The 12,844-nt window shown below is 33.4% G+C and overlaps 1 protein-coding gene across 2 annotated transcripts in view; it reads right to left on the reverse strand.

Annotated features, from left to right (window-relative positions):
* Positions 1–456: 456 nt before the first annotated feature.
* Positions 457–12,844, reverse strand: part of LOC106473790 (acetylcholine receptor subunit alpha-like 1) — a 34,604-nt gene continuing 22,216 nt past the window's right edge. Inside the window, exons 3-5 of one of the 2 annotated variants that reach the window (XM_022403225.1) lie at positions 7,897–8,077; positions 4,564–5,367; positions 457–1,185 (exon numbers count right to left, since the gene is read on the reverse strand). In XM_022403225.1, the coding sequence (XP_022258933.1) occupies positions 997–1,185; positions 4,564–5,367; positions 7,897–8,077 (1,174 nt within the window). In that variant the 3' untranslated portion in view covers positions 457–996. The remainder of the gene's footprint in view (positions 1,186–4,563; positions 5,368–7,896; positions 8,078–12,844) is intronic. The other variant, XM_022403222.1, reaches the window with a different exon arrangement.

Here is a 12,844-nt window from a genome sequence, read left to right on the forward strand (position 1 = left end):
TTTTGTAAATTTTCTATCACTCGACAACATTATATTAAAACCTCGAGGACGAAACGAGACCGTTTTTCATTCAGATCTTTACATTATATCGTAGCTTAATTCATTTTTTCATAAAGATACTATATACGCTTAATACATGCACATTCGATAATATGTATTCAGGTAATATTGTTTATTTGATTGATTATGAGATTATGAATACCTTTTTTCTGTTATAATTTGAACCTAGTGCTCATCTTAATGACTAAATTACGTTACAAACCATTTGAATATAGTGCTCATCTTAATGACTAAATTACGTTAAAAACTATTTGAAATTAGTGCCCATCTTAATGACTGAATTACGTTACAAACTATTTGAAATTAGTGCCCATCTTAATGACTGAATTACGTTACAAACTATTTGAAATTAGTGCCCATCTTAATGACTGAATTACGTTACAAACTATTTGAATATAGTGCTCATCTTAATGACTGAATTCTGCTACAAACCATGATGAATTTAACATGCTTGCCTGTTAAGATAATCATTTGTGTCAAGCCTGTTGGCGAACTTTATTGTGAACAGACTCGATACAGTAGCAGTTTGGATCAGAATCGAGTTGACAATTTTGAAGAGAGTTTTCTAAACAGGAAGGTTGTACAAATGAAACTCGGTTTGTATTCCTGTACTTTCAAAAATTCTAGTTCAACGAAAACAGATGTTAAAGCCAAGGTGCTTTTAACATTTAAAATAAAAAATAAAAACGCTTATAACTTCTAAATAAATGTGTTCACCATTTATTAAATGTTTTAAGGAACTTTACTTTGCAGACTTGACAATATTTAGATTAAATTTGATAGTTTCATTAATTTGACTAACAGACAAATTTCACAAATAATAATGAACAACAAATTCGAGTGAACGCTCAGAACGAGCTTAGGAAAGGCTGTAATTAGCTTGTACAATCCAAATGGCAATAAAAAATGTAGGTGAATTCTTCTACTTAAAAACTATTAATCACTTAGATAATAAAGTCGTCTAGCGGCCATTTTGGAGACTAGTACATCAATTGGCTGCTGATCATCAAAAAGGGAGGGTGCTTCGAGTATGATGCAAGCCGAACCAATAGCACAAGTTAGACTAAATATCCACAGAAACAGACGATCTATCACCATGGCAACGAACTGCCAATCATCTTTTATCTGGAATAAATACAAAATTTCATTTATTTAAGCTTTTTACGCAGCAAAATATTTCTGTGAATTCTCAAAGAAAATGTTAAATAAAACTGTATATGTATTTGTGAAATGCCATAATGATATGCGACGACTGCCTCGAAAAACACTTTATCTATGATCTGGCAACGTTTCGAAAATCTTTATTCTTGCTTTTTCATGCTTGTATCGCATTTCATTCGTTATGGAAATACTACCTAGATAATCTGTTTTGCAAGTTTTATTCAAGGTATCATTAAAGTTGGTTAAAGCTCAATTTTATATTTAAAATGAAATGCTGTGGTGTAATTACTGCTAGAAATAATATTGTGTTTCTGTCTTCAGGAAACATATTTTTTTAAGCTAAGATAAATGGATTGGTTTACCAGTGATGTGGCACAGAACTAACACTAATTAAAGTCGTATCACTTTGCAAGATGAGGAAATACAACAAGCAAAAGCAATAAGATGCTTAATATATAATAATGTAACATTCGGAGGTTTGAAATAAAACATTAAGCGAAAAGAAAATAGTTTTCTTAAATAATTCAACAAATATTTCGATGATAATTAATTTGGATCAATGCATAAGCCCCTAGAAGTCTGCTTAGTGCAACTCGGGATATTTAACTCTTAAAAACAACGAGGGAAATAAAATTTTGTTTTAAGTAGCAGATTTCCGTAAAAACCATCGAATTGCTTTTCATAATAATAATAATTATTCAGACACATTCATGATAATGCTGCTCGTGTGAGTAAAAGAATGAAAGAAATTATGTTCAACGTATGAATACGCTATTTCTATTTTGAACACACACACAGAAATGTGTATCTTCATAGAAGAAAGGTTTTGCCACAGAAAACGCTGTATTACAGGGGAGCTACCTGGAATTTGAAATACTGTATCAAATGGGAGATACCTGAGGTCTGAAACACTGTATAACGTGTAAGATACCTGAATTGTTCAGTATTTTTTATATAAGAAAAACCTAATGTTTGAAACACTGTATTACAGAGGAGATACCTGGGGTTTCAAACACTGTATTACAGAGTGTACATCTGTAACACTGTATTACGTGGATTTTTGTTTGCTTGAAGTTAAAGACAAAGCTACACAATGGGCTATATGTGCACTGTCCACCACGGGTATCGAAACCCGGTTTCTAGCGTTATAATTCCGCAGACATAGCGCTGGTATTACGTGGAAGGTACCTGAAGATTTTAATACTTTATTATGGAAGAAATATCTGATGTTTGAAATGCTGTATTATGGAGAAGATACCTGGGGTTTCAAACACTATGTTACAGAGGGGGTAACTCGAAGTGTGAAACACTATATTATAGACGAGTTACTTGAAGTGTGAAACACTATATTACAGAGGAGTTACTTGAAGTGTGAAGTACTATGTTACGGCAGATGTGTCTGATTGTTTGTTATGGATTTCGCGCAAAGCTACACGAGGGCTATCTGCGCTAGCCGTCCCTAATTTTGCAGTGTAAGACTAGAGGGAAGGCAGCTAGTCATCACCACCCACCGCCAACTCTTGGGCTACTCTTTTACCAACGAATAGTGGTTGATCATCACATTATAACGCCCCCACGGCTGAAAGGGCGAGCATGTTTGGAGGATTCGAACCCGCGACACGGAGATTGCGAGTCGAGCGCCCTAACCACCTGACCAGGTGTCTGAAGTTTGAAACAATGTATTACAGATACTTGAAGTTTCAGACAAAATTTTGATTATTTTATATTTACTACTGTTGGTATCTTCTAGTAAATGCTCAGTGATAAGAGAGTATATACATATATATATATATATATATATAATTCTACTCACTATCCTTGTTCTAGCGTTTCTGAAATAGTAAAACATAAATTCTACTATAAGGTGATTTATTACATCTTTTCTAGCCAATAAATACTGCGCAATTAGGGGCGATGATGTATCCATGATAGATTCTGATTTAATGTTATCGAGAGTAAAATTTAATAGGGAAGAAATGAACTCCGAAACGTATTGTTAATAGCATAATTCTTGAATACGTTTTTAAAAGGTTCCAAATAATTATATGTTGGACTTTTGAAAACAATTGTACCTTTTGAGAAGATAATCAAAACAATATATATTGCTAATGATTTCTGAAACTCCTTTTGTGGTAAAGAAACCTGACTGTTAAAAATGAAAATATATTTCTATACAGTTCATCATTACTTCGACATCATAGCCTTTGGTTGATAAATCGATACCACACTTAACATGGCCTATAACAATGGGAACTAAATTCGCATCGTATTTGCTAGAACTAATCTGCGTTAGCAAGACTTAATTGAAAATTCAATGCTACTTGATAATAACTTCATTATTTTAAATATTTGCCATACAGTAATGAGTTGATTTATTATATAATATAAACGTACTCTAACTAAATTAATGCATGGGACTCTAATTTGCCTGTTTGCGGTTTTCCTCAACAAAAAACAAGAGAGGTTTATATAACAGAAGTTTTTTAATGTCTTATTGAAAACAATAATATCAGACTTCTTATTTTATGGCTAAAATCGAAACTCTGCCACAAGTGTAAATTAAACACAAGTAACGTGTAAATGTTATCCAGTTTTTCAGTGATTTATGACTTATGTTTAAACCTAATGATGTTGCCCAATATCAAAATTTTATGCAGTCCATAAAAATACTTGCAGGTATGTTAATATTAGCAATTTGGATCCAGGTATACAGTTAATAGGGGAAAGATCGTGTAAACATTTCAGCAAGAAGTTCAAAACTTACTCTTAGTAACTTCTACTTTATAAAGAATGTATGTGATCAAACAAACGGTTTGGAGAAGGTATGTATGTGTGATTGTAAAATATTAACCCAACAACATCAAAACACTGTATGATAAACCAGTGCAACTATCTGAAAACTATCATTATTGTAGACGCTTCGGATATTGGAAGGTACATTTTGCTTTAAGAATAAGATAAACAGTTATATTCAAGATCTGTTATGTTTTTAGTTATATATATATATATATATAAATAGTTCTTGCTATACTCTTATGTTATGTTTTTAATATATGTAGTTCTGGCTATATTCTTATGTTATGTGTTTAATATATAGTTCTGGCTACATTCTTAATAGGTTCTTGTTGAAAAAATCTAAGCTTAATGTTATAACAAATTTTACTTTCAGAAACATTCACCTTCTTATCACTTGTTTGTATTTATGTATCTTGTTTCTTTACTTGAATAGTATGAAGGCTCACTAATAAATGTGTGGATTATTAACTACATTATTTAAATATATTAGAATTTGTTTTGTGAAGCTATTTACAATAGAAGGAAAACACGTATTTGTCTTCTCACCTCTGAATAGCTATCTTCATTTTTCATATGTTGAGCTATGAAACACACATTAAATATCGCTTTCTCCACCGCCGGACTAAGACAGTTGTCTGGAGAAGAGGACTGTGATCCTCCATCAGAAACTTCAGTGGCGGGGAATGTGGTTCCGTGAAACGAACATTCATATGGTACGACATCAGACGTGTCAGCCGCTGACGATGCCAGCATGCCCTCTGTAGATTGGTTGTCCTGCAGTGAATCTTCTTCGTCTTGTGGTCGTCTCATCCATAACATCTTCGGCAAGAAATCGAGAAAAACTCTTTTCACCCATGGGGACATCCGATGAGTCGATGGTGACCGGAACATGACGTTTAAGACAGCAATTGTAACAAATACCGAAAGAGAGACGAGAATCATTGTAAAAAGTAAATACTTCCCCAAAAGAGGAACTGTCAAAGAAGTTGGTGGAATGATTTCCGACAACAGCAAGAAAAATACCACTAAAGAAAGGACAATCGAAATGCTTAAAGATATTTTCTCACCACTGTCTGATGGTAAATAGAAGACCAGAATCGACAAAAACGAAATTGCCACACAAGGAATTATGAGGTTAACTGTGTAAAACAGAGTTTTGCGTCTCAGGGTGATATTAAAGGTGATATCTGGATAGGGTTCTTCACAACAGCTGTAAAATTTCTCTTTCCGCCTAGCCGGGACAGCCATAATGTCCCACTCTACACTTAGGTAAAAATCACTCAAATCGATCCCCATGGCGATCTCCGAATCATCAGAGTTTCCAAACTGATGCTTGTGTTTCAAATCAACCTGTAACAAAACATTAATGAACTTCTAGGTAATGAAATATGTCTGAACCGTCTTGTAAGTTTAAAATATTATACTCCACACACACAAACACACCATTCAAAGACAATTCTGATACGTAAATGCTTTTTTTTTTAGGTAACAATTAGAACAAGTTACGACTAACACCAGTAACAATTAGAACTTATTGGTTATTTGAGGTTCTATTGGGTTTAGCCAAAGTTATGTTTAAGCTCAAAACAGTAGATTTTCTACGCAGTTCATGTTCATTATTGTTTAGAACTTGTTTGTAAATCAATGATATTTTGGATTGTCACAAAGTTATATTTACAAATGCAAATTTTAAATTTGTTCCACTTGGTCGGGAGTGGCTCAGTGATTAGCAAGTCAGACTATGAATCCCAAGGCCCATAGTTCGCATCCTGTTGCCTCAAAACAGCGCTCCGCACTTTGGAACTCCGGGTGGGTTATAAAACTGATGTTCAAATCCCACTACTAGATCAGAGTAACTAAAGAGTTGGCGACAGATGCTGTTGACTAGCTACCATCCCTCTAGTCTATCAGTTCAAAATTAGGGACGGAAAGAGCAGATTATCCTTTCTTAGGCATGCCGGATTATCCAAACTAAACAGGCACCGCCTTTCTTAGGCATGCCTGACTATCCAAATTAAACAGACACTGTCTTTCTTAGACATGCCTGACTATCCGAAATAAACAGACACTGTCTTTCTTTGGCATGCGTGACTATCCAAACTAAACAAACACTATCTTTCTTAGGCATGCCTGACTATCCAAACTAAACAGACACTATCTTTCTTAAGCATGCCTGACTATCCGAACTAAACAGACACTGACTTTCTTTGGCATGCGTGACTATCCAAACCAAACAGACAGTGTACGCGTCATTGATTTTTAGATTTTTTTTTTATTAACTAAAGTTTCTACATGAACATTATATTTCTTATCAATTGTGTTTGTACATTGTGGTGTATTTAATAGTTTCCTACTTTTTGGCTTCTCCGCCCCATCACCCTCAGTTGTTTAGCAGTAATTCTGCAGATTTATAACGCTAAAAATCGGGTTTCCATACCCATGGTGGGCAGAGCAAAGATAGCCCATTGTGTAGATTTGCGCTTAACAACAACCAAAATTAGAGACCAAGATATTTTAAACACATTTAGAATCCTAAATATTTAATGGTCTAATTCGAATCCATCGTAAAATCTATGTTTATCGTTTTGTTTCAATTGATGTGTCACAATAAAACTGTTCTCATTTTTTTCGTTAAACTTTTAAGGGTTCGAATGAGCGTCATATGGCCTATAAAACAATTCAAAGACATTTAAGTAGGATGAAAACGTTAGCAATCCAAATTTTTATTTCAGCTCTCACGAAGTTTAACAATATTCACAGCGAAGATGTATTTATGAACTACATATCTAAACGAAATATAAAACAAACGACGTGTAGGTCTTTATGTTTAGGTCATCGCTGTTATCTTCGTTGCTTGTTTTAAATCTTATCCCCTTCAAATCTCCAAATAGATGCAGTCTATTAAAAAAAATCTCACCCAGGATACTTTAACCTGCTGAAGTTGTTTCATTATAGTTTCATTCATAATACTAAAGACACGTTTTTAAATGATAATCTTCGTTTCTAGAAAAAAAATTGTCTGATTTTAAAACAAGTTCAATAAAAGGCTTTGTAATCATTTTCTTTCTTTTTTCATCTCTAAGAAGAAAATCCCCAAAGTGCGGAGATGCAGTCAACTAAATGTCCCTTTCCCGTCTTTTTTGTTGTTTTTGTTTTAACTTAATATTATATTAACTCTTTCATTAACTCTACTACTATTACAGGCGTTTAGTGTTTTTTGTTTGTTGTTGATATTGTTTGTTTTGAATTTGTCTGAAAGTGTTGTAAGAATTTCTAAACGTAGTATTTTATTGTATGAATCATATAATTATTAACCGCATAATTAAGCTAAAGTACTTGAATTAGAACTAACGTCGACCTATTCTAATAGGCAATAGATATAACTGATCCACTGAGTCACCATAAATGTTCTTCTCGCAGTTCTGTTTTTGAATCCTCTAACTGTTGGGATTTTTTTTCTTTGTTGTTGTTAAATTGATTTATTCGGCTTTGCTAATGCGTTACTAATCAACGAGAAATTTATTAGGGAGAAGCCATAGAATACGTATCTCCTAAGACTAACCTAAATCTCCTAAGCTGTCCAAATCTATTGGGATTACGGCCAGAAATATCGATAACAACGAGATACCCAACTGATGAAACAGTGCATTCTAATCATTACAAATTTTTGCTTTATTTCATTGCACGCACCCAGTTAGATCAATAAATGGAATTAGTTCCATTAATAACTGGATTATTTATTCAGTTAGGATCTACGAAACCCGCTTGTTTTGATCTGAAGTTATTGGAAAAACTAATTAGTGGAGAAAATAAAGTTGTTGTTTCATTTGTAAAACTTAAATTCGTGATGACATTGCTTAGCGGGCATCACAGACATACAGTGTAACCATCATAGGTCCACGAGCCAAACTTCATGAAACACGTTTGCACGTCAAATGGAAAGTACTGGACGTTCATCTCACACGAACTCTTATAGATTGCTGGTGGTCGCCAGATGACCAGGCCATTCGAGTGAAGGGTAGCTTTGGTCATGATGGTAACTTCATAGTTTCCGTCTGCACTGAAAGAAGAAAATAAGTTGAATGACTCTTGTTTCTGTTTCTCATTTACACTCAAGAAACACTCACAAACTGCTTCAGATAATTGTATTATATGGTAATTATAATAGGTCGAGTTTAATCTAGACGTCACCATGTTAAGCTGCCGTTCGGAATGGCCAAGGTTTGCTCAGCTATGCCGCTGAGAAACTCTCCACAATATCAGCTATGGGAATGTCATAAGCTATGCATGCTATTCAGTTTGTAACCAGACAAAGCCACCGTGACTGTAAATGTCGCTGAATGGCTATTTCCCTGTGATCAAAAGTTAAAAATTCAGGACTTCTATATCTGAACACTAGGGATCTCTAACCTGGCCGTTTAGTCTACGTACACAAAGGTGTTGTTTAAGTTTAAAATATCAATCCCACTTAATTGTAAAGCATTTACAAAATGTTACTTTATCTCGCGTTTTCAGTTAAATGCTCAATGTTCAAATTGTTTGTAATTAAGCAAAAAGCTACACAATGGCCTATCTGTGCTATGCCCACCACGGGTATCGAAACCCTGTTTCTAGCATTGTAAGTCCGCAGACATACCGCTGTGTCGCTGGGGAGCCAATGTTCAAAAGAAATCACGTAACTCTTTTGCCTATTCATTGTACAATATAGTTTAAAGATAAAAGTTGGTTATATAAAAATAAGTTTATACCCAAACTCATACTCTGTAGATTATCAAAAAAGTCAGTAGACTCTAACATGACAGAGGAACGAAATGGCGCAAATTATCAAGACCACTTAAAAATAAAATCTAATAGAGTAATTTATTCTCAAGCTCGTGCTAGCCTACAAGAAGAAAATAGCTCTCTGTTAGAATCGCGTTTGTATTATCTACTAAATGGACATTATTACTTACAATTTTGTGCTAACGGCAACCAATCATCATCAACATTATTGCATCTACAGATAATTATAATCAAGTTTAACAAACAACTGTGGTATTATTTTAACTATTAGTAACATAATGGCAGCTATAAAACATGATACTGATATTTATCATGGTGTGCTGTTGTGTAAGTGGCAAAGCGTTTAATATATTATAAAACCGCTATCAAACATATTTCTTATAACGTTTGAAAAAACAAAACTATATATTTTAAATATTTCTAATCAAACCAGGTTTTGAATTTAGAAGGTCTTACAGTTTAAAATTATTACTCTTTTATTATATTTACATGTATATGCATGTGTCTAAAGTATAGCTAAAAGAAAATATGAATCTAATTAAAAATATACACAAACTACGGTTATAATGGTAACTTAAGGATAAAAGAAATTCAAACTCTAAAGTGTAAATAGCACATTACCCCAAGGATAGAAAGTCTGCTAGAATTTGTAGTCAACGTATAGTTCGCATTATTCTGCATACAATTTTAAAGGGTTTGTGATATCATTAATATATATATAGAGAGAGATTTAATGTAATCTGGTTGTTATGATAGCAACTACTGGTGTAGCAGCAAGATGAAGATAATAAAATCAAGACTGTCATGATATAAAAACTGTTTAGTGTAGGTATTATTAATTTATATATTTTGTGAGTGAATATCTCATGATTGTTTAGTGTGTTTTTTTCATAACAAGTGAATTAAAGCAGTTATTTTAAAGTAAACGTCATGACAATTTTAGTTACGAAACTCGGTAAGATCGCACGTTGTGTTTATAATTCATTGATTTTGAGGTTATCGAACGTCGCGTGAAATTTATTGATGTCGAGGATATAGAGATTTCTAGAAGGCGAGCAGACGATTAAGTGATAAGTATATTAATAGTGTGAGACGAGCGGAAAAAGTAAACAGACAGAGTAAATGAGAAAGTAAAGTGACGGAAAGTAGAAGTTTGGTCAAAGAAAAGTTAAACGTAAAGTTAAATACCGTAGAAGTGATAGACCTAACGATTGACATAGGCCTAACGTTTAATGCGTTAGAATAAGACTAACAGTAGAAAAGGAGATACGAAAAATAATTTATTCCCTTAAAGCGAGTGCTAAAGTAATTGAACCAGTCTGAGTGCACTGTGACAAAAGGAACAGACTATATCTGAATTACGAGGAACAGACGTTTAATGGAAGAGCAGTATTCGACTGTAGTAACTCACGCTATAATTGTAAGTGAATTATACACGGAATACTAGTGCGATAGAAATCGAGAAAAGTAGTTCGGCTTGTCAACTGCAATTCTGAAGTAACTGAAAAGGCCTAAGTAGACTTTTGACAACAAGAAGAGAACTATATATATAGTGTTTATGATATACCTATCATCTCTATAGTGTAAATAATTTGTTGTACATACGTTTAACTAGTTCGATATATATATATATATATATATATTATTTTGAAAACAAGTGGAGTTCATGCTGTTCATTTATCGTTGAATTCATCGCCAACAAGTCACAGACACCTACTGTAGAAGAATCCTTAGCCAAACATACCCATATTATTCAACCTATTTACCAAATACTATTACTATAGATAACATTAAGAAGAATAAGCCTCTTTTTTTAACAGCCATGGCTGCATATCAGAAACATATTTAATTCACATTCTTAAATATTAGGGTTTTAGATGTAACGTTAAAATATTTGTGTATTACCCCAATTGTTATATTTAGCCACATTTTTATATCTTTATAATTACTGAACAATCTACGAAGTTCATTTTACATCTATACATGTAGTTCTTTAAAAGATTCTCTAATACTCCTGCTTAACTCGCTCCCTCAGAAGAAGAAAATAAATAAAAGCAGATGAAAGAATTATGACACAAAACAAACCCTACTGACTTATATTGATAGTTGAAGTTTTCCATTGTCTTATTCCTATATTAAATTTCACCTTCTCTCAGGAAATTCAATTTATTCCGGCAATATTCAATTTATGTAAATAGTGTAAAGGTAAAGAAATAGCTATATATGTAGTACCGATATTTCAGGTCAGGTTTTTAATAGATAACGTTCTAAACATACGAAGAATGTTTTATTTATTAATATTTATTCCATTTCATATAGTTTCCGACATTTTTTTTATTAAAGAAGCACTCTTATCTAAATAGAAAAACGCCACATGCTCTTCTACACTTTACTCAGAAAGGTTGTCAACGTTGCAATGATTTGTTATCATTTCAATCCATTACTGGCAGAAAAATACATTCGTATTTTGTTGAAAAGGTTTCAAAATTATGCCTTTCTTCTGATAAACTAATATTACGTTTTCTGTAGATAACGGCACCATTGCAATTTGGAAGGATCCGTAAAATCCAGTAAGGTATAGAAAGATCATGAGAATGTGTTAAATGTCCCCTCGACTCAACTGATTCTGAATAGATAGCTAGGAACACTTTTAGAGAAATTGACACACTGAATCCATTGTGGAATACTTTAGAAAAGATAATAACCCACAAGTTATGATTACATTTCTGGAAGCCGTTTAACCGTACTTATAGTTTGGTAATGGGGAAAGTTCCACGATAAACAATGCCTTTTCTCTTACAAATAAGAAAAAAAAAAACAACCAAAAAAGACAAACTTTTAAGTGTTCGAAAATAACATTATTCATCATCAAATTACTTCTAGTTGGCCCTCTTTCCCCACTAGGTGGCTCAGCGGGAAGTCTGTGGGCTTTTCATGCTAAAAAAGTGGGTTTCGATATCCTCTGTGGGGAAGAGCACAGATTGTGTAGCTTTGTGCTTAACAATAATCAAATAAAAAAAAAAAACAACTTCTGGTTTTTGCGCTTATTTTAGTGACACGTACTTTGTATTTGTACTGTAGTATCTTTGTACTACCACACATTTAGCATTCAGGCTAACTGTTTCCTGTTAAATATTAAGATCCTTGTGTATAATCTGTGATTACTGGACAGACAAGCAAGTTAACACAAAAGCTGCGTTCTAAGTTCTATCGTTACCTTTGTTACTAGACTTGAATAATTCTCACTGCTTATCACACTGCTAATGTAATCGAATGGAATTCTTCGAAAACTGGATACGGTCAGTAGGGTAGCCTTGCTAAATGATAAAAGTTGAATGACTCATCTGGCTTAAGATACAACCTCTGAACTGTGCAAATTATGAAGAATGTAAAATATATGTATGTAAGAAAATAAGTTACCTTGATAAATATTTTACATCATGATGTAAAATTCATGATTGTCTTCTACTCTTTCATAGCAAAAAGAAAAAAACTGGGGGGGGGGGGAAGTTAGCGCTTACATCGTTTTTGAACTAGTTTTAGGGCACACATTTTTTTTCACACCTTGTGGTAATATAGGCTGTAATATGAAAAAAACACGCTCGTGTTGGATAACAACTCAAGACCAACTTAGAGCTATAGCTTTGAAATATATCTTAAGCTCAACGTGGTAGAGTGCTACATCCAGCTGGAAAACTAGATAGCTTAAAACATCGTTTTATTATTAAATAGTAAAAAGCTGTAAAGCTTCGTTTCTCATTCTTAAAACATAGAAATCTTCAATGGATAACATTCTCCGTTATCGACTCGACGGACCTGGCCTTACTCTGAAATTCTGTTCTTAGAAGAAGGTCATGGTTTAATAATACGATTAATGATTTATATAGGTTTATGATAAGTAACTTAAAAAGTGCCAAACTTTACAATGATAATTACGATAGTGAATATGCTTGAGAAATCCTATAAGACGAGTGTGTGTGTGTGTGTGTGTGTGTGTGTGTGTGTGTGTGTTGTTTTCTATCTGCTGTGTCCACCGGAGGGGAAT

Source organism: Limulus polyphemus, unplaced genomic scaffold (genome assembly GCF_000517525.1).
Source record: "Limulus polyphemus unplaced genomic scaffold, Limulus_polyphemus-2.1.2 Scaffold134, whole genome shotgun sequence".
NCBI lineage: Eukaryota > Metazoa > Arthropoda > Merostomata > Xiphosura > Limulidae > Limulus > Limulus polyphemus.